The 23,923-nt window shown below is 38.8% G+C and overlaps 1 protein-coding gene across 1 annotated transcript in view; it reads left to right on the top strand.

Moving 5' to 3' along the window:
• Window positions 1–23,923, top strand: part of pgk1 (phosphoglycerate kinase 1) — a 54,292-nt gene that overhangs the window by 24,848 nt on the left and 5,521 nt on the right. Inside the window, exons 5-8 of the mRNA XM_034177926.1 lie at window positions 9,525–9,628; window positions 10,037–10,156; window positions 13,639–13,753; window positions 23,325–23,504. Coding sequence (XP_034033817.1) covers window positions 9,525–9,628; window positions 10,037–10,156; window positions 13,639–13,753; window positions 23,325–23,504 — 519 coding nt within the window. The remainder of the gene's footprint in view (window positions 1–9,524; window positions 9,629–10,036; window positions 10,157–13,638; window positions 13,754–23,324; window positions 23,505–23,923) is intronic.

Here is a 23,923-nt window from a genome sequence, read left to right as displayed (position 1 = left end):
ATATATATATATATATATATATATATATACAAACATAAATATACACCTACACATACCTACTTACATACAAAATACTATATATTTACAAGCCGAAGCAAAAAATAAAAACACCCTAACCCTCATTACCCTTCCTCCTCCCTATACCTAGAAAAAAACATATTTTTGTACCGCTGTTTGAACTGGTTCATGCTTGGACATTGCTTGAGCCCCACTCCCAATCTGTTCCACATCCTCACCCCACAGCCAGAAATACAGAAACCTTTTAATGTTGTTCGTGCCCACTGATGCTTTAAATTAAATTTCCCCCTCAGACTGCAATCCCCTGATCTGTTAAAAAACATATTTTTAATATTTGCTGGAAGTAAATTGTTTATTGCTTTATACACGATTTGTACTGTTTGAAAATGAACCAAGTCTGTGAATTTTAAGAATTTGGATTGTAAAAATAGTGGATTTGTATGATCTCTATAGCCAGTATTATGAATAATTCTTATAGCTCTTTTCTGCATTACTGATAGTGATTGTGTTGTACCTTTATAAGTATTACCCCATACCTCTGCACAGTACTGTAAATATGGTAAAACCAGTGAGCAGTAAAGAATGCGGAGTGAGTTGTGGTCCAGAATATGTTTCGCTTTGTTTAGAACTGAAATGCTTCTTGACAGTTTACTTTGTATATGTTTTATATGAGTCTTCCAGTTTATCTTATCATCTGTTATCACCCCCAGAAACGTATTTTCGTGTACCCTTTCAGTATCTACCCTCTCGACTTGTAACTGAACCTGTATGTCTGTATTACAATAGCCAAATAACATGTATTTTGTTTTACTTAAGTTTAATGATAATTTGTTTCTGTCAAACCATATTTTCAATTTTCCCATTTCTATACTGATCCTCCTCAGTAACTCCTGCAAATCCCCCCCTGAACAAAAAATGCTTGTCATCTGCAAATAATACTAATTTTAATATTTTGGAAACATTGACAATATCATTTATATAAATTAGAAACAGTTTTGGACCCAATACTGACCCCTGTGGGACGCCACAAGCATTGTCCAAGCATGATGATGTATATTCCCCCAACTTCACAAACTGTTTTCTGTTACTTAAGTAGCTTCTCAACCCAGTGCAACACCAAGCCCCTAATCCCATACTGTTCAAGTTTACTGATTAATATGTCATGATTGATTGTATCAAAAGCCTTTTTAAGGTCTATAAATATTCCAACTGAATGTAATTTGTGGTCTATGGCGTTTGTAATCTCCTCAACTGATTCTATTAATGCAAGTGATGTTGAACTATGTGCTCTGAATCCATATTGACTATCAGTAAGTAATTCATGTTTATTTGTGAATTTGTCTAATCTATTATTGAATAACTTTTCTAATAATTTGGAAAATTGTAGAAGCAAAGAAACAGGTCTATAATTTGTGAAGTGGTGTCTATCCCCAGTCTTATACAGCGACACAACCTTAGCTATTTTCATTTGATTGGGAAATTTACCGGTTTGAAATGATAAGTTACAGATGTATGTTAATGGTTCTACAATCCATTCAATGACCTGTTTTACCACCAGCATATCAATTTCATTTAAATCGGTAGATGTTTTATATTTACAATTATTCACAATGTCTATAATTTCTTTTCCATCCACTGCTGTGAGGAACATTGAACTGGGATTTCTTTCTATGAGATTATTATCCCAATTCTCAGGTTGGGAATTGGGAATTTTTTCTGCCAAGCTTGGTCCAATATTTACAAAAAAATTATTAAAACCGTTGACTACCTCATCCTTATTTTCCTTCTTGACATTATTATCAATGAAATACTGAGGGTAACTCTGTTTTTTATTACCATTTTTGATAATGCTATTTAATATATCCCATATTCCTTTAATATTGTTTTTGTTATTATATAATATGTTGCTATAATATTCCTTCCTACATACCCATATAATATTAGTTAATCTATTTTTGTATTTCTTATATCTATTTTCTGCCTCTTTAGTCTTTAGTTTTATGAATTCTCTATACAGTGTATTTTTCTTATTACATGCATTTCGTAACCCTTTCGTCATCCATGGTCGAGCTTGGATTTTTTGTTTTCTGTAGTCTTGTTTAATTGGACAATTTTTATCATATAATGATGTAAATATTTGTAAAAAAGTTTCATATGCACTATCAACATCACTTTCACTGTATACCTTTTCCCAGTTTTGCTCCTGTAAATCCTTCTTTAGTGTGTTCATGTTTTCCTCTGTCCGCACTCGCCTGTATTTTATTTTCTCCTCTGGCTGATTCCGCCGATGGTTTCTATTATAAACGATGAAAACTGGTAGATGATCACTAATGTCATTGATTAATAATCCACTCAGTGTTATTCTCAATATCATTGCTGAATATATTATCAATTAAGGTAGCACTATGGGATGTAATTCTGCTTGGCCTGGTGATTTTTGGATATAAACTCATACTGTACATTATACTGATAAATTCATCTGTTATTTTATGCTTATTTGGATTGAGCAGATCAATATTTAAGTCACCACAAATGAACACAGTTTTTTGATTAGTTTTTGAGAACATTTTTCCCATACAGTCAGTGAATGGTTCAATACTAGATCCTGGTGCTCTATATATACAGCTGACTAATACATTTTTGCTTTTTTCTTCACATATTTCAATAGTTATACATTCTAATAAGTTATCGATCACAGTTGTCATATTGTCTACTATTTTATAAGCCATGTTCTTATCCACATACACAGCCACTCCTCCTCCACTCTTATTCTTTCTGTTTACACAATTAAATTCATATCCATCCAGTTCAAAATCCATTCCTTTATCTTCATTGATCCATGTTTCTGATATAGCAATTATGTTAAATATATTTTTTAATTGACTTAAATATTCTTTAATGTTGTTAAAGTTTGCATATAGAATTCTGCTGTTGAAATGGATTATTGATAATTTGTTATCCGTTTTAATGATCCGATTAAACTGTTCATCTGTATAATAGCAACAACTGTCATTGATATTTGAGAAGAAATTATTGTCCGGGTCTATATCGTGCTCCAAGTCCAGTACATTGTGGTCTGTGTATTTAAATGTTCTCAGTTCTACTTTTCCATGATCAGCAATCCTTTGAGTTATATCCTCCTTGTCTCCAGATGTAGATGATGTAGTAGATGAATAGGTTCCTCTGGTCTGTGTCATGGTGTTGTGATGTGTTTGTGTCCTCATACCTTATTGGTCGTATTTGTCCAGATCCTCGATGTTCCTGATTACCATAACCTTCGCTTGTTCTGGTGTTCCATTCAATTTGATAAATGTTTTGCAGTTGGATGTCCATGTCTGCTTTTTTTCCCTGCTTTTTAAGAAACGAGCTTTCCTGGCTATGTCTGCATTTCTTTTGGTCAGATGTTCATTGATGAATACGTTTGTTCCTTTAAGTTTCCGTCCCTGTTTTAACAATGCCATTTTATGTTTTCTGTTGACAAACCTCATTATAACTGCTCGCTTGTCTCCATCCTCTCTCCTGGGCAGGGGGTGGCACGCTTCAATGTTATTACAGTCCATTTGAATACCTTTAGATTGCAGGAAGTCAGCCACCTGTTGTTCCACTGAGCTGGCCTCCTGCTCACTGGCCTCCCCTCCGCTGTCTTCTGACACCGCCCGTGCGTAGGATCGAGGTTTAATATGAATTCCTGTAATAATAACATCGTTCATCCTTGTGTACTGTTCCAACTCCGCAACACGGTTCTCCAGCTACACCAGACGCCGGTCTTTCTCGGCATTCTGGATCCGGAGAGCCTTCACTTCTTCCACCAGCTCCATAATGGATTTCTGCTGCATTTTAACAACAGAGATTTCCTCAGACAAAAAGTCCAGGGACTTTTTGATATCGTCTCCCTCCTCCGCCGTCAGTGCCTTCTTCGGACCCATGGTCAGATAACTCCGCGCTGGCGCCTCGGGCCTCGGTGTAGCCGCGCCGGTGGAACTGCGCTGACACCTCGGGCTTCAGGTGGAGCCGCGCCGGTGGATGTGCGCTGACGCCTCGGGCTTCAGGTGGAGCCGCGCCGGTGGATGTGCGCTGACGCCTCGGGCTTCAGGTGGAGCCGCGCCGGTGGTACTGCGCTGACGCCTCGGGCTTCAGGTGGAGCCGCGCCGGTGGTACTGCGCTGACGCCTCGGGCTTCAGGTGGTACTGCGCTGACGCCTCGGGCTTCAGGTGGAGCCGCGCCGGTGGATGTGCGCTGACGCCTCGGGCTTCAGGTGGAGCCGCGCCGGTTGAAAACATTCCTGCTGTAGGCGGTTTTACGATGATAAAAACATGTATTTTTCATCAAGAGTAAATGCCACACACGCCAACCGCGGCGGAAACGACGTAAAGTGCGTAAAGGTTAGCTCAACTGACACAATGTAAAAGGTAAAATTGACTGCCATTGATTGATGAAATTAATTTGAACATGTGCGTGATGATGATGTGGCCTAAAAATATAATTTGAAGCACGAACAGTAATTGTACCTTGTAAAAATACTTTGCATGGTACACAAATAATTTCTAAGAGCATTTTATTTGTAGTAGAAGAAAATGCATAACATTTTCTCAAGGAAGTTTAATCTTTAAAAACACCTGCATAGAGTGTACTTTAAAAAAAAAATCAGCTTCCACATAGTGAGAACAAAAACTAGCCTGATTTGCAAAGTTGGCTTTTTCTTCCCATCTCCACTCACCAATTTAGGTGACCTTTGTGGTGGATGCATTCCTTATACTCCACAATGTGGTTTTATTGTGGCATATGGTTGGATTTTGACAGAAGGCACCTGAAGGACTCTCAGACCATGAGAAACAAAATTCTCTGGTCTGAGACAAAGATTGCGAATGCCAGGCATCATGTTTGGAGGAAACCAGGCACCAACCCTGCAGTGAATCATGGTGGTGGCAGCATTATGCTGTGGGGATGATTTTCAGCAGCAGGAACTGGGAGACTAGTCAGGATGGAGGGAAAGATGAATGCAACAATGTACAGAGACATCCTGGATGAAAACCTGCTCCAGAGCGCTCTTAACCAATTGAACATCTCTGGAGAGATCTGAAAGTGATGTTCCCCATCCAACCTGATGGAGCTGCAAAGACGAATGAACAAAACTGCCCAATCATAGGTGCACTAAGCTTGTGGCATCATATTCAAGAAGACTTGAGGCTGTAATTTCTGCCAAAGGTGCATCAACAAAGTATTGAGCACAGGGTGTGAATACTTGTGCACATGTGATTTCTTTTTTGCAAATTTATAAAAACTTTTCTCATGTTATTATGGGGTGTTGAGTAGAATTTTGAGGGGAAAGTGAATTTACTCCATTTAGAAATAAGACTGTAACATAACAGTGTGGAAAAAGTGAAGTGCTGTGAATACTTTCTGTATGCACTGTTGATCATATAAATTAGACTAAATATAGGGCCCTATCTTGATGGTCTGAGCTTTGTGCATGGGGGGGGGGGGGGGGGTCCAAGTCTACTTGCTATTCATACTGCATGCAATATGCAGGTATGAGAATTTTCAAGATTTTTTGTGAATTCTAGGTTTTTTTTCTTTTTTTTTCTAGTGTCTCCTTTGCTTCTTAAAATAAGTTATAAAATTGGTCTAATTTTGTCTAAAACCTATGAACTCTGAGAGCAGGCCCCAGACCACCTGCAGACTTGTATGTATTTAAGGGTGTTGTTCTCATGCCTCAATCTGAGCATAAAGTAAGCCGGGTTCACGCGGCAGGATAATTAGGCCGATATCGGACCCGATCTTCACCTTCCGACAATCTTAAGGACGCCCCGACAATTGTGTTGACGCTAAAGATAATTTTATCAGATATTCCTGCCATGTGTGGTGTGTTAAAAGTGCTCTGATCTGCTCGGAAGGACGTCAGGAGCGCTCCGATCGCAAATCAGGGATATTCAACATGTTGGATTTTTTTGGCCCGATATCGCAGTGTGTGTTGTGTCCTCCGACCACAAACGAGCACGCAGCCTGCTGAATGTGACGTGCAGCCAATCAGAAGGCGAGGTGACGGACGTACAGAGCGGAAAATAAAATCAAAACAGCTGTTCTGACTTACCAGAAAGTCCGGTGGTCGCGTTGTCTCCACTACTTTAAAGAATGCCTTTTCTTTTTCTTTTTGTATTGTTTTTTCCCCTCTGTTTTAAATAGTCCATAAGTATCTCTGTTTGTTTACTCTGAAGTCACGTTTAATCTCAAGAGATTTGGCGAGATTTCCTGTCTGACCTGAAAATGTTGGTGTGTGAAATATGTTCATGTGTGGTGTTGTCCTTACTGTGTGGCTGAACACCACACACTGTACAACCAAACCTGTTATAGCTATGATTTTTTTTTTTTTTTTTTTTTTTCTTCACGTGTGTGGTCTCTCAGGTTTTGGAAACCTAAAGATAATTTTAAAATCCTGTTGTGTGAACCCGGCTTAAGGTGTCAAGCAGTCAGGGGTTGTTTTAGTCACTTAATCATAGGTGTGTTTTGGGCAAAACCTGAATTACTTCAAGCAGATTGTCATTTCCTTTTTAAGGCCGGGTTCACACGGCAGGATAATTAGGCCGATATTGGACCCGGTCTTCTCCTTCCGACAATCTTAAGGACGCCCCGACAATCGTGATGATGCTAAAGATAATCTTATCAGATATTCCTGTCGTGTGTGGTGTGTTAAGGATGCCCCGACAATTGTGATGACGCTAAAGATAATCTTATCAGATATTCCTGCCATGTGTGGTGTGTTAAAAGCGCTCTGATCTGCTCGGAAGGACGTCAGGAGCGCGCCGATCACAAATCGGGGATATTCAACATGTTGGATTTTTTTTTGGCCTGATATCGCAGTGTGTGTTGTGTCCTCCGATCACAAACGTGCACACAGCCTGCTGAATGTGACGTGCAGCCAATCAGAAAGCGAGGTGACGGACGTACGGAGCAGAAAATAAAATCAAAACAGCTGTTCTGACTTACCAGAAAGTCCGGTGGTCGTGCTGTCTCCACTCCTTTAAAGAACACCTTTTCTTTTTGTATCATTTTTCCCCTCTGTTTTAAATAGTCCACAAAGTGCCTCCGTTTGTTTACTCTGAAGTCATGTTTAATTTCTTTGACTTCAGACTTCAGACAACTTTATTGATCCCAAAAAAGGGCAATTATGTTTACACTCCAATTACCTCAGACAAGATACAGCAATTAATCCACAATTATTACTTGTTTACCGTAATAATGGCACACATCAAAATTAAAGACAACACGTATACATTTGACATTGTTTATGTGTACTAAACTTGAAGCAGTCCGTCATCCGAATTGAGGTCAAGTGGGTGAAGGCCGCTGCAACTGGAGTCACCCCGCCGCTAGTTTGGGGGGAATGGGGACCTCCCGCATCTTAAAAACCGCGCAGCCCCCGGAGGGGGGGAGAGGTGGCGTGAGTGGTGGCCAGGATGGGGTAAAGTGATGGGGAGCAGGAAGGAAGGTAAAGGGAAAAAAATATGGAGCATGCTTCAGTCTTGTCCATGTGTAAGTCTGTCAGTTTATTGTCTTTGTGGGTTGAGATAAGGAGCCGAATAATCTCACCAGAGCCTGAAGACATTCCTCTGGAGGTAAACATTGGGCAATTTGTCCTTGAGGCTAGATAAACCTGGAGTGTTGTGGTTGAGCAGTGAAAAACACTTTGAACAGTTCCACTTGAACAACCAAATCCCAATTATGAATTAAGAATATTCACCAGCCTCCGAAACCTTCAGCTTCAACTGCAAGGCACACATCAGCTTCAAGGTGTCATCCAATTTGCGTCTGAGTTCAAGAGTCAACGCAGTCTGAGAATGTACTGCCTTGCCAACCTTGTTAATCATGATGGACAAGCGAGGGGCCATGGTTCTTGATGCCGCCGTCTTGCCAATTTTCTGGTAGATCAGGGCAGCACATAAGCCACAAAGTACCAGCCCTGCTACCATGAGACCAAAAATGAATAAATCCTCGATGTCCTCAACGGAGAAAGGCGCCAAGCATGCAACACGCCAAGACCCCCAGGAGTCGAGGACATAGCCCGCAGGATACGTTCCATCTGGGCAGGTAGGATCCCCCGGTCCTGACCTTCTTGTAGAAAAAATGGTGTCAATAGCGTTCAGAGACCAGCTGATCAATTCCATGGTTAATCCAATAGTAGTCCAATAGATCCAGAATCCAATATAATTTGAGGAATTCCCAGTCTGGTGAAGTAGGGACTTGAGTGTTAAAGACAGAGAACAGAGATAAGGGAGAGTGGAGGAGATGCGACCGCCTTCGTCGAAGTCCCAAGCAGCTTTTTCTCGAGAGATTTTGCGAGATTTCCTGTCTGAGCTGTGAATGTTCATGCGTGAAATCTGTTTGTGTGTGGCGTTGTTGTCCTTAATGTGTGGCTAAACACCACACACTGTACGACCAAACCTGTCAGAGCCATGATTTTCTTTATCTTCACGTGTGTGGTCTCTCAGGTTTTGGAAACCTAAAGATAATTTTAAGATCCTGTCGTGTCAACCAGGCTTATGAGATGTGTGTGCTTGAATCTGGTTCATTGATATTAAGACGGCTGATTCAGTGACAGAAGTGAGATTTTTTGGAGAGGAAACAGATCTGTGTGCAAAGTGTCAAAGTGCACAACATCTCATTTATGGGAGAAGCACTTGGGCACCTTGTTAATGCAACACTTTGTGTTCCTCCATCTGCACCCACCTCATTTCCTCTATATCCCATCGGGCACAGGATGTTGATCACCAGCAAACCTGAGGAGGAAGAAAAATCAGTCTAAAAATATTTGTACACACCATTGTACGTAACTACACGCTTTGTATTTTGCCATTATGTCTTAATTTTATTTAGTTTTTAACTTGTCTTCAAATGAGTTTTGTTTTTGAGTGATGAACGCTAATCTCCATCTCTACAAGCAGAGCATTTGTGCATCATGATGCCTTATAGCGGAAAAGCTGCACTTGTTCAGAACAGGTTTTTGGTTGTCTTGATGGTAAATAAATATGATTTCTGCAAGATGCTCGAATATACACCAGGAAAAAGTTGGGGACCTTGCTCAAAGGCACCATCATGAGTTCCCTGTTAGAAGGGGAAATGAACGAAAGCTCCTCTGGTCCAGGTCACGACCCCATCTTGCGTCTATGGTGCTATCCCTTTCCACTACCTCACAATAGCAGTGCACAAGTGCTGTGCCACGCTACACCGCGTTTTAAGGCTGATATGCTCATAAGCGCACAGAGCTGTGCATGAACGTGAGAACTGCACATATCAGAAATTACCAATGGCACTTGTGGTGTTTTACTCTGAGTCCATTGTTTTTGTCAAATATGTGAGAGACTCGTGATGGATACCTGAGGGTGAATGGGAGGTGAAATGGAGACATGTAAACTGTAACTCTTTGTGGCCTGAGAACAAGCTAGATTACAGACATTGCTGCTTTCTGTTTATCACCAGTTGCCTGACTTATCTCAATCCTCCCCCCTCAGACCAAGGCCTCTCAGGAGCAGATCGACTCCTTCAGAGCTTCTCTGTCCAAACTGGGTGACATTTATGTCAACGATGCCTTTGGCACTGCGCACAGAGCCCACAGGTGAGCAGGCTGCACGCAATCTGGATTAAGCAGCAGTGTGGGATGAGTTGTGTTTGTGGTTTGCTGAGCTGTAGTCTGCCATACAAAATGCACGTGTGTAAATATTTCATGAAGTATGAGCTCAGTGACTGTTCAGAAAAGTTTCTGAAACCTTATTTTTAACTCTTTATAGTACTTCACACCAGTGTATGTGTGTGTAGATATAAAATGTTCTTGTAAGCACGATAACGCAAGGTCAGTACATTATAGGCCATTGCGCTCAGACACCTGCATAAAGCTACTACTGACCTGAACTTTATAATAAAAAAAAAAAAATGAAAATAATCTGTCACTTGTTCTACAAATTTTTTCTTTCCCCTCTCACGTGCTCACGTTTCTAACTTGGTTTCTCCTCTTGCTCCTTCACAGCTCCATGGTAGGTGTGAATCTGCCCCAGAAAGCAGCTGGTTTCCTCATGAAGAAGGAGCTGGAGTACTTTGCCATGGCTCTGGAGAACCCAAAGAGGCCCTTCCTGGCCATCCTTGGAGGGTAAGAAAAACTAGATTAAAGAACATATTCCATGCAGTGCATCATTGACAGAACATCAGTTTAGGATGAGCTAAACCACACACCACCTCTAATGTTCTTTCTTTCTGGTTAGATTTAAATGCAGATCTGGTATGACCCAGAAACAAGTTAAGCACTGTTTTTCCAGAACAAACAGACCTGAAGCAAATGGTAGTGATTTAGTTAAGGGGTTTTTTAATGCAATGGAAGCAACAAGGTTCATGTTTTACTTTGGAAGAGCACAAACATTGACCATAACTGTAACCAAGCAGCAGAGGCTGTGATGCCTCTCCAGTAATCCGCATGGACATGAAATAAAGAGCAAAGCTTCAGATGAAGCAGTGAACATCTATACACAACCTTTCATTTCTATTTTCAAGGCAAGTCATTCCCGTGGTTTGATTTAATTAGCTTATAATGTGCCAAATCACAGCAAAAGCCGTCTCAAGGCGCCTTACACGGAACAATTAAACATAAAATTTAAATGAATAAAAAATTTCAAATACATAATTAAAAACAGAAGTAAAAGAATAAAACAGATAAAAAATAAAAACTATTCATAAGAAAGAGAATAAAAATGTGTTTTCAGTCTTGACTTAAAAATGTCCACGGACTCCGACTGCCTCACGGTCACAGGAAGTTTGTTCCACAGGGTGGGTGCACGATGAGAAAAGGCTCTTTGACCTGCTGACTTCTTCTTCACCCTGGGAACACAGAGAAGTCTCGCATCCTGCGACCGCAAAGCCCGGGCCGGCACGTAAAGTTCCACCAGATCAGCCAGATAAGATGGCACCAGTCCATGAACAACTTTATAAGTCAATAACAAAACCTTAAAATCTGCTCTCACAGAGACAGGGAGCCAGCGCAAAGATGCCAAAATGGGTGTGATATATCCAGACCTTCTGCTACGTGTCAAAAGTCTGGCGGCAGCGTTCTGAACCAACTGAAGACCCCTAATGCTGGACTGCGGTAACCCTGAAAATAGAACATTACAATAATCTAGTCTAGAAGAAACAAAAGCATGAATCAGGGTCTCATCATCAGCCATAGACAGTATGGGGCGCATCCTCGCTATATTTCACAGATGGAAAAAAGTCCTAGTAACATCCCTGATGTGGAGGTCAAAATACAGCGTGGGATCAAAAATTACCCCAAGGTTCCTCATTTTGTCCGTATGATGTATGACACACAAACCCAGGCCGAGCACCAGCTGGTCAAACTGATGCTGATGTCTCACTGGACCAAGAACCATCATTTCAGTCAGTTTCAATTCAATTTCAGTTCAGTTTATTTCCTTTATATAGCGCCAAATCACAACAGAGTTGCCTCAAGGCGCTTCACACAGGTAAGGTCTAACCTTGCCAACCCCCAGAGCGACAGTGGTAAGGAAAAACTCCCTCTGAGGAAGAAACCTTAAGCAGACCAGACTCAAAGGGATGACCCTCTGCTTGGGCCATGCTACAAACATAAATTACAGAACAATTCACAGAACAATTCACGGACGAATATACAAGAATTGCTGTTGGTGCACAGGACAGGAGGATCGCCAACTCCCATCTCTGGATGGAGCTGCACCTTAAACAGAGAAAAAACAGAATCAGGCATCAGAAAGACAAAAAATACTGTATAATTTGCCAGCATTAATCAACAAGAAAAAAAGAAATGCTAAGGTGATTGCCGGCCGCTAGCCCTAAGCTTCACTGAAAGACCCAGAATTTAGGTGAAGTTGAGGCCGCGGCCCACTTCAATTACTAATAACATGAATTAAAAGAGGTAAAAAGCGTAAAACAAAAACTGCACCAGTATGCTAGCCATATGAAAGGGAAAATAAGTGCGTCTTAAGTCTGGACTTGAAAGTCTCCACAGAATATGATTGTTTTATTGACGCAGGGAGATCATTCCACAGAACAGGGGCATGATAAGAGAAAGCTCTGTGACCCGCAGACTTCTTATTCACCTTAGGGACACAAAGTAGTCCTGCACCCTCAGAACATAAAGCCGTCTTATTTCAGTCTTATCAAAGTTTAAAAGTAGGAAGTTACTAGACATCCAACTTCTCACTGATAGAAGACAGTCCTCCAGGGATTTTATGGGAGTGAGATTTCCCGCAGTTATTGGCATGTACAACTGAGTATCATCAGCGTAACAATGAAAGGCAATCCCAAAACTCCGCAGTATACGCCCAAGGGGTGCTACATACAGGGAGAAAAGCAAGGGGCCTAAAATGGATTGTGGTTCTGCACATTATCAAGGCTCGGACATAGTTTACATATTGTTCGGGCTCCTACACTGCTCAGTGCTTGCCCAGACTGGGTGTTGGGTAGAGTTGTGGAAACCAGCTGCTTGTGTGCCTTTGTTGGTAAGTAAAGTATTGATGATCTTGATGATGCTGTGATCTTTGAAGAATCAGTAGATACTCTGAATGTATTATTGGAGAAGCTGAGCAAGGAATTGGTTTGAGTGGGTTTGAAACTGTCTTGGGTCAGTTCTAAGATCCAGGCTTTCAAGGACTTCTGAGACTGTCATCAGAAGTGTATCTGTATGTAGTGAAGGGGTTGAAATTGCAGAGACATTCACTTATTTCAGCAGTGAGATTAGTGTCTCTGGGTCATCTGTTTTTTTTAGATAAACTGGCACCTGAGAAGATCTTATGGAGTCACAAGGTTTGGTGACACAGATGTCTTTGTAGGAGAAAGAAGGTCTAAGTCTTAAGGGTCCTGTTGCTTCCTGTCTTACTTTATACTTGTGTGACTTGGATATTAACTAGTGACCCAAAGTAATGGCTGGATGTTTTTGGTATTCTGTCTGTTTGAAGAATCCTTGGTACAGCTGCAGTGTTGTCAAACAAGTGCTTACTTGGGGAGATTCAGATGAGACATATCACTGGCATTGTGGGGGATTGCCAGTTACGATATTTTGCACTTGTGGTGCTTGATGATGATCCTGTAGGTGTGTCAGTGAGGATGCAAGTGGCCGGAAAAGGTCATGGAGTAATCCACGGTTCACCTGGCTGTAGCAGATAAATGATGGCCTGACACTTGCATCTTGTTGAATGGTATATTCTTTCCATTGCACAAATGGAAAATGTTCATTTTGTTTTATGACAATTAGAACTGCATCATTTTACTTAAAATTAGACAGGTGTTTCTTTACTGAGCAGGAATCGGAAGGCAGTGGAACTCAACAGTTCACTCCGGCTGGCGGGTAGCTCACTGCTGATGCACCACTGACCTCAGTGAGCGCTGGCGGGGAATTCGGCAGGTTGCGTGGTGTTAGCTTCCACATATTATGGAAGCATTTTTACATAAAGCTAATGGAGGTGTATTGGAGAAAAATGCACACTAAATAGTACAAAAATACATGATGGTGATGTCCCTCATACAGTGGTACAAATAATCAATGTCCCATGACAACATAACAATCAAATGTCAAGCATCTATTTAGATGTTTTTTGTCTGTTTCAGGGCGAAGGTGAAAGATAAAATCCAACTCATCAACAACATGCTGGATAAGGTCGATGAGATGATCATTGGCGGTGGTATGGCCTTCACCTTCCTCAAAGTTCTCAACAACATGGAGGTGAGGAAGACTACCGAATTTGTGAACCTCTCTGTTATAAGTTATGAAGGCATTTAAAAAAATATCCAAACATGATTCAGTTTGGGATTTTTAGGTTGTCTTTATCTTTGAAGTATAATTTTAATTTGGACTAGACGTTTCATTTAACCCTTAAACACACTGTTATAATCACAATCAAACAAGTGTAGCCTCTCAATCAGAGATGTTAACGCAAATGTATAGTCAGTCGTTAAGGCCAGAACCCTTTCAATGACATGCTGGTCTTTTCTATGAAAAGTTGCCATAAAAATTATTCAACTTCTCCCACCCTTCAACTGCAACACCTACAACTTAATCAGTCAAAAAGGGGTTTTAGTTTAAGTTTCTCTATAGGCATTAGAGTTAGTCTCTTGTCCTTCATGAACTTAGTTGAATTTACTATCTGTTCAAAGGATGAATCACATTACGCATGCAATTAAGTTCCCCCGCCCAATAATTTTAATCAGAACTGTATTAGTAGCAAGTGCGCACACACAAAAAAATTTCTTTTAAGATGGTGAATACAAAAAATTTCAGTCCTAAAGAGACAAGTGGCTGGTGCCAAGCGCACACCATGATTATCACTTCAGTCATGGGTGGAATCTCACATTTGTCCTCGATGGGGCCTGGAGGTTAAAGAATGAATGTTTTAAATTTTTGCAACAGTAGTCATGTTAATATTTTGTTGGCCATCGGACCTCTTTGTGTTCTAATCACCACTGATTTTGTTTGCAAAAAAATCCTTTTTTGAAAAACTTAATTGGTTAAATCACTCCCGCAGTGTGAACAGGACAGTTGAACAATGAAAATGGCAACAAAATGACACCAACAGCATTTAGCTTTGTACGTTGTCAAGTTAGTCTTCTGCAGCTTGTTGCGAACATTAAATGGTAAATGGACTGCATTTATATGATGCTTTTCCATCTATATCAGAAGCTCAAAGTGCTTTACAGTAATGTCTCGCATTCACCCATTCACACACACACACACACACACACTCGCACACCAATGTCAGGGTGCTGCCATGCAAGGTGCTCACTACACACTGGGAGCATGTTGGGAATTAAGGACCTTGCCCAAGGTTGGTAAGGTTAGACCTTACTGAAGCTGCCTTGAGGCAGCTTTGTTGTGATTTGGTGCTATCGAAACTAAATTAATTGAATTACCCAAGGGCCCTTAGTGACTTTCCAGCCAGACTGAGGTTTGAACAGAGGATCCTCTGGTCTCAAGCCCATTGCTTAACCACTAGACCATCACCTCCCATAACATGTTGTCCATCTCAGTAGATAGATCTCGGAAGTGGGATCCAGCCAGTTTATTTATGCGTGATGTAGCACATGGTAAAATTTATTAATTTAATAATGACACCAGAAATATGTGCTGTAAATAAACATAAAACACTTTAATAACTGCACTACAGTTTAAAAGTTCATTAAAACCACAGTTGAAGATCACTGAGAGGTCTACCACATGCAGCTACTTTTCAATAATTTTAAAAATGGATTTCTCTCATGGCACAGTCATCAAAGGTGAGTCAAGTACTAAGATACTTGATTGTTAATGTTTTAATTTGAAGTTAAGTTCTCCTTTAAATGAAGGTTAACAGTTTACACATGTACTTTTAAGGGACTGCATGAGAAGCGTCACAAAACCAATTCATAATTAGTTTGTCTCAAAGTGAAAAGTTTTAGAACAAACCTCCAGTGACTACTGTGTGTGTGTGTGTGTGTGTGTGTGTGTGTGTGTGTGTGTGTGTGTGTGTGTGCGCGCGCGCGCATTTTAAGAGGACTCTTTCAGTGTTTTTCATTTCAGTTATTTCACAATTTTAGGGTCTTGGCCAACATGGTTTCCTCATCCAGTTGTTGAACATTGATGGTGTTCAAATAGACTTATGAAACTACATTGTTGGTGCCACGCACAGATTAGGAGTCACGTTCTTAAACCAGGTTTGACCTCTCATAGAAAATAAAAAAAAAAAAAAAAAAATCTTATGACTACTTTTTGGAGAAAAAAAAATCATTTTTGGAGGAGATTATAGATGTACAAACTGAACAAAGTATAAGAATCTACAGTTGTGGTCAGAAGTTAGCCTATGAATATCATGGCATTATTGGGCTTTTGAAGGTCTTTCTGAACTATTCTTTTTCTGGAGTAACTTGTTTGTGCACAGTGATTTGGAAAGTTCATGTATTCATCTCCTGACTTGTCCAAAGAAAACTAGCTACAAAAGTGTTGATTTGTATTAAAACTATTGCTTATTGGCTCTGAAAATGTACACTCTGAATTAAAGTACTTGTAATTTCTGAGTGATGCAATATTGTTGTTAAACCTCTTAAAGTTCAGTCTCCACTACAAGCACATGTTTTATTTCAACTATATTGTGATGCTGTGCAAAGGTAGAATACAAATTTTGTGTCACGGCTCAAATACCCATGGACTTATTATGTTGTTTGGTCATTATGCCCAAGAAAAAGTAGAATTCAAAGAAATCAGTGGAATCCAAGGCTTTGGACTAGGTCAAGAAATGAAAACAAAAGCCAGAATATTTTTTTTTTATTATTATTATTGTTCTGGAACAAATGTTTACTTGAAAAAACTTTAACCAGTAACTTTTTTTTTTTCATTCTTCAAATTAAGGTATTTTCTACTTGCTCCTTGGTGTTGAATTCACTTCCTGTTTTTCCTCTTAATGGACTGCCCATCTTTGAATGGCAGAGAAATTGAGTAGCAGCAGACACTTAAAGTAAAATGTGATGTGAAGTAAATATTGTGCTATGGATCCTATAAAAGTTGGCCTTTGGCATCAACTTTATTGATGTCTGGACAAGTTAACATAATGCTGGCAGTAGTCAGCTACCTCCAGTTAGGCTAAATTATCTGGCCAACATAACATAACCTAATGGCTTTAAATAGAATAATATTAACCAATATGGCTTTTGGTTCTAACAGTTTTGGGAATGATGTGAAAGTGGAGCCTAAGATGGGAAACTTTACAATACCAGTTCAGTTCCAGTTGGGGGTGATTCTGGTTTGAAGGCAGATATCTGCAAAGCATTTATCTCATTGGGGAGTGTATGTAAATATATGACCAAAACTGCAAGCATAGTTTGATCCAAAAGGTGATTTTAGTGCAGCAAATAACTGAAACAATACTTCACATGGTGACAAAACTGAAACAATACTTCACATGGTGACAAAAGCACCAAATTTGGCAGAAGTACACCTTAGATATTACTCTTTTGAAAAACCGACGGGCCACTTGAATTTTCAAGAGGCGGCCACGTAGGGGTCAGTTGAAGAATTACATAGGGGTCAAAATATAAAAGGGCTCCAGTCATATTGAAAATTATACCACATTATTTGTCTGACTATAACGATTCCAAAAAGGTAGAATTTGGACTATCTATGACTGAATGTTATGGGGTAAAAACCTTAAGAATGGTGACAAAGGTCAATTTCAGTTTGTACAGGGGTCAAAATTAAAGTTGCTCCAATTTTAGTAAAATGTGGTGCAAATTGTTGATTGAGCTACTTGGATTAATGAATGGAATAGTTTTGACTGTGTTGAATGCTTGGTCTCTAAAGTAAAGGTCAAATAATGTTGACGTCCATTGAATTCTATGACATGTGACATATGTTACCCAGTAACGTTTTAACTAAGCATGATATATGGTGCAAATGATTCCTTTTTGAAACCCTATTAACTCAACCAATAATTTGCATCACCTTTGAACAAAATTGGAGCAACTCTAACTTTTGACCCCTGTACAAACTGAAACTGAACTTTGTCACCATTCTTGTTTTTACCCCATAACTCTATAGAATTCAGTCATAGGTAGTCCAAACTATACCTTTTTGGAATCTTTACAATCAGACAAATAATGTGGTATAATTTTCAATATGACTGGAGCCTTTTTATATTTTGACCCCATGTGATTCTTCAATTGACTCCTGCATGGCCGCCTATTGAAAATTCAAGTGGCCTGTCGTTTTTTTCAAAAGAGTAATATCTAAGGTGTACTTCTGCCAAATTTGGTGCTTTTGTCACCATTTGAAGTATTCCTCTGTAAATATTCTGTTATTTGCTGCACTATTTTGTATTGTGCAGAAACTATCCTAAACACAGAGACTTCTTCCATTTTTAAATTGTGAGTTAGATGATGGCTGCTGAAGACTACAGCTTTAATCTAACTTATGTTTTTTTTTTGTTTTGTTTTGTTTTTATTTCAGTGTGTGAACACGTTCAGTTATGTGACAGAGTTTGTGCACAAAGAAGATACATACCGTATTTTCCGGACTATAAGTCGCACCAGCCACTTTATCCATTATAAAGAAAAACAAACCATAAATACGTCGCACCGGAGTATAAGTCGCACCAGCCACTTTATCCATTATAAAGAAAAATAAACCATAAATAAGGTCCACTGGACTATAAGTCCCATGGACATACAGGTATGTTAACATGAAAAGTTCAGATGATAATATTGTGACGGCTACCGTTTTCGGATGCATATTTCACCAGTCGCAACTTGTAATCTGCAGAGTATGATTTTCTTTTTGGTGGCATTTTTTCGGGCCTTCTCCGTTGTCTTATGTTATCAGTAACGTTAAAATTTTTATTTTTCTATGGTAGTCAGAAGTCGCAGGAACAGTCACACAAGCCTCGAGTGCCCTCTCGTGAGCTGCATTTTACCTACGGATATGTTTGTATTTTGCGGACCACATTGCGAGCCGAACCACGCAGCACCTACCTGCGCAGCTCATGACCGCCCAGCGGTGTCGATCCAGCTCCTTCCAAGTGGAGACGCTAATCCTCCGCCGTCGCTCAGTGCTCCCATGCAGCTCTCAGCGTCAACTCTGCTCACACTGATATCCAAGGGTTGAAGCTGTCTTGTTAGCCGTCCCGGAATAAACACCATGTTCGTCTGCTTCAAACGCTTTTCACAATCGTCGACGCCAGCTCCTTCCAAGTGCACACGCTAATCCTCCACCGTTGCTCACCCAATGCTCCCACGCAGCTCTCAGCGTCAACTTAAACACTCTGCTCACATTGATATCCAAGGGTTGAAGCTGTTCTGTTCGCCAAGCCGGAATAACAGCAAGCACCGTGCTCGTCAGCTTCACACGCTGTGGGTGAGGTGAGGAATACGCATCCAAAGTTCTGTTCTCTGATTGGTTATCGCGACCAGCGTGAACTATAGGATGGCCGTCATACTACAGTGCCCATGATGCATTGCATTTCCTTTTCCGGTGGCCATTTTAAAACATAGATCGACTCTGTCACGTAAAATTGTTTTGTTACAGTAAATTAATTGAGATCCTACCGGTATATTTTTCATTTATAAGTCGCACCGGAGTATAGGTCGCACCCCCGGCCAAAACATGTAAAAAAGTGCGACTTATAGTCCGGAAAATACGGTAGTTAAATCACCGATTTAACTTCATTTTGCACTTATGGGCATTAACGGCCAATACCTCATTTACGTACTGCTGTCTAGGTCACATTGCTGCCTATTATCAGTTGCACATTTCATTGAGGATTTATTTCATTCATTTAAAAGAAAAAACAGAAAAGCAAAATTAACAAAACATTCCAAACCATTGAACGAAAAGGAGCAGTTTGGAAGAACAAGTCTTATATATTCTGCCCCTTTTTTGCAATACAATCTTGTAAAGCATCATCAATCGACATCATTGCATTTCTATGACTTTGTCACATGCCACCGACCTCTTTCCTAATTTTAACCATTATTTAAAAGACTACATCCCTAATAGATTACATTTTAAACTTCAGACATTCTAAACATTATTAACAGATTACATTTTTGGCTTTGTCACAGCCCACTGACTTATTTCATAATTTCATACTTACGAAATACATCAAGTTTAATATGTTTTTTAAATAATTTAAGCGACCTTGATTCTTTGATTTCTTTGTTGAGGTTGTTCCATAATTTTACACCATTCACTGCAATACTCCGTTCCTTTATCTTGGTTCTGAATCTTGGTTTTTTAAAGACTTCTGTGCCCTTCAAATTATAACTACTTACTCTTTTTTTCAAACATATTTTGAATGTTTATTGGTAAGGTATTGTTATTCGCTTGGTACATTATTTGTAGTAATTTCAAATCAACTGAGTCATGAAATTTAAGTACCCTATACTTAATAAACAATGGATTAGATGGATTTCTAAATCGACTATTGCCAATCACTTTTAAAGCTCTTTTCTGCAAAATAAATAAAGGTTGTGTATAAGTTGTACATGTTGATCCCCAGATTTCTACACAATAAGTCAAATATGGAACAGTCAATGAATTGTACAATGTTAATAATCCATAACTATTTAATGAATATTTAACTTTATGCAAAACAGCAATGGCTTTCGCTATCTTTCCTTTTATGTAATTTATGTGTGACTTTTATGTAATTTATGTGTGACTTCCATGTAAAATCTTCATCAATCATAACTCCTAAAAATTTCATTTCTTTTACCCTTTGAATGTCCATTCCATCTATTTTTAATGACACATCATTTTTTAACTGTCATTAAACAATATGAAATTTGTTTTATTAAGTGACAATCTGTTTATATCAAACCAATATTTCACTTTTTCCAACTCTGTATTTATCACTTGTACTACTTCCTGTATATCTGATCGAGTAAAATAATGTTGTGTCGTCAGCAAATAAAATGCTACCATGTACATTAGATATATTCACAAAATCATTGATATACAAAATAAACAGTTTGGGTCCAAGTACCGACCCTTGTGGTACTCCACACATAATATTACACAATTCTGATTTAGTATTATTTATCTGAACAAACTGTTTTCTATTTTCTAAGTAGCTTTTTACCCACTGATGTGCAATCCCTCTTATTCCATATTGTTGTAACTTGTGAAGCAATCTTGAATGATCGATAACATCAAAAGCTTTTTTCAAGTCAATAAAAACACTTACCATATAATCCTTATCTATTGCTGTTGATATTTTCTCTGTTAATTCCATAATTGCCATAGCTGTCGAATGTTGTGTTCTGAATCCATACTGAGCATTATTTAAAATATGTTTCTCAATGAATTTATCCAACCTTGTCACAAAAACCTTTTCCATAATTTTAGAAAACTGTGGAAGCAATGACACTGCCCTATAATTTGAAACATTGTTTATCTCCATTTTTATATAACGGGACTACCTTGGCAATTTTCATTTCGTCTGGGAAAATTCCTGTTGACAGAGACAGATTACAAATGTAAGTGAATGGTTCAATAACAGTTTCTATTATACTTTTTACAGTCATCATGTCTAAATCTTCATAGTCAGTTAATCTTTTGCTTACACAGTTTTTTACAATATTCCTTATTTTATCTTTTTCCACAATGTCAAGGAAAACACTATTGACCGTATTTACAATTGTATTTAATTTATCTTCTACTATTGGTTTATTTCCCATAAGATTTGATCCCACCTTTGAGAAATAATCATTAAACTCATTTACAACTTCTTTTATATCATTTATCTCTTTATTTTCCTGGACAAGGTAATTCGGAAAAGTTGATTTCACTCCGTCACTTTCCATCACACTTTTTATAATTCCCCATGTTGCCCTCATATTGTCTTTACTCTTATTCAGTTGTTCACTATAATCTTTTTTTTTTTTGTTTCCTAATTATTGTCAATAGTTTATTTTTATATTTTTTGTATCTGTGTTCTGTTTCCTTTGTTTGCATTTTTAAAAAGCACTTATATGTAAATAGTTTTTCTTTACACAAGCGTTTTTTTATTCCCTTGGTCAGCCATGGTTTATTTACTCTTTTCTTACTAGTTTTTATTAATTTACAATTTTTATTATGTGATTTCATCAGTATTTTCATGAACTATATGCTACATTAATGTCAACGACATAAACCTCTTCCCAATTTTGATTTTTAAAATCATAATTTAATGCCTCTAAGGCTTTTAATGACTTATATCTTTTAAAGTTTATAACAGTTTTTTTTTTGTACCTATTTTTATATTTAAATATTGAAAAAACTGGTAAATGATCACTGAGATCTGTCATCAATATCCCATTCTTAATAATTTCATCTGTTCTATTTGTGAATATATTGTCAATTGCAGTTGCACTTTGCGATGTAATTCTGGTTGGTTTTGTTATCAAGGGGAATAAACCCAAGCTATTCATTGAATTCACAAAATCACTTACTCTTTGGCAACTGGAGCTTTCCACATTAACATTAAAGTCTCCACACATAAAGAGCGATTTGTTTTTGATTTGATGGAATAATTCTATTATTTTATCTGTAAATTTCACAACACAAGAGTCTGGTGCTCTGTATACACAACTGATTAGAATATTTTTAGATGTTTCATGTACAATTTCCACTGTCACAATTTCTGTGACATCATCTATAATTGTCATTTCTTCTACAAATGTCAGATCTGTTTTTATGTACAAAGCAATACCTCCACCTTTTTTTTTCTCTTCTATTTACAAAATATAACTCATATCCCTCCATTTGAACATCAGCCATGAGGTCATTTTTAAGCCAAGATTCTGTGATTGCAGCAATGCTGAATCTATTTTTAAACTGGTTTAAATAATCTTTTATTTTTGACATTTTATAGTACAAGCTTCGAATGTTTATATGTATGAGTGACAGGGTATCTTCAGTAATTTTTTCACTATTTAACTGTTTTTCCGTATAATACAACCAAATTTACTCTTAGTAAATCACTTCTCAAAACTGTCTCCAATTCCAATGCACAAAAGTCTGCCCACATAATTTAGCACTTATCTTGGATCTTAGTAAATCGTGCCCTACATGTCATCTTGTCTGAATCAATTTTAGTCATGATAGACTTGAAGAATGTGATTAGTGTTGAGGGTGGTGTTTGCACAAGTCAGTTTTAGTTGTAATTAATGTTACACTCAGTGATCCACACCCCTCAGGTTCAGAACAGTTCTTAGAGTGGGTTTCAAGCGTTTTCCATCACGCTGGGATCTGGGGGGGGGGGGGGCAGAAAAACAACAACCAAAAAAAAAACCTTGCGCACCAACTAATATCTGCCTTCTGTGATGCCCTAGTGTTTATACTGACTATGAATGTCCAATACACAGGCTGAATGTCAAGATATACATTTTACTTTAGTCATTTGCAAGTATCACTTTTAATTTTACTGTCCAGAGCATTTCTAGTCTCAGTAGCATCATGGTTCTCAATTGTTGTTCCACATAAACCACATTAATTCAGATTTGTGACATTCACATTTTGAGCGTTCATGCCCTCCAGTTTAAGAACTACACTGACATGTGTTTTTTGTTTGTTTTTGTTTTTTTAAGCAGAATTTATTTAACATTTAAACTGAGTTTGGAACCTCTGAGTTGGTCCAAGCACTGTCTGCTCAGAAGTGACAAGTTCAAAATTTGACCATACACTTTTACAAGATAAAATGTGATCTTTTGCCCCCCCTCCCCCCAAAAAATCAGTTCCACCCCCCAAAAAATTTCTGTTAATTTCTGTCTGTCGTCCTCTTCCTGTGTTTCAGATCGGTACGTCCCTGTACGATGAAGAAGGAGCCGGCATCATCAATGACCTTATGGCCAAAGCTAAGAAAAATGGGGTCAAGATCACGTTGCCTGTTGACTTTATCACAGCTGACAAGTTTGACGAGAAAGCCACCACTAACACTGCAACTGTTGCTGCTGGCATTCCTGCTGACTGGATGGTGAGTACAGATGTGATGGACTTAACCAAAGTTGTAGGTTTGAAAAGGGAGGATGTTGCTTCATTGCCATTGATACCTCATACACTCTGTCAGGGTCCCCAAAAATGTTTCACTAATCTCTACACTGTGCAGTGTTTGCACAGACTGGGTGTTGGATAAGGTTATGAAGTCTAGCAGTGACATTAGTTTCTTGGGGCCCCTTGGTCTTTGGGATTGAGAGAGGCCTAGAAGACCTTAGGGACTGAGTAGTCACAAACTCGGTGGACACAGGTGTTTGGCAGTGCTCTTACCTTTGCCAGAGAATGAAGATCCATGTCTTTGGGGTCCTGATGCTTCTAGTCTTACTGTATGTTGTGAGACTTGGAAGCGAACCGGTGACCTAATTTGACGACCGGATTTCTTTGGTACTAGGTCACTGG

The sequence above is a fragment of the Thalassophryne amazonica genome, chromosome 9, assembly GCF_902500255.1.
Source record: "Thalassophryne amazonica chromosome 9, fThaAma1.1, whole genome shotgun sequence".
NCBI lineage: Eukaryota > Metazoa > Chordata > Actinopteri > Batrachoidiformes > Batrachoididae > Thalassophryne > Thalassophryne amazonica.
The sequence above is the reverse complement of the archived record's forward strand: the minus strand, read 5'-3'. Positions and strand labels throughout refer to the sequence as shown.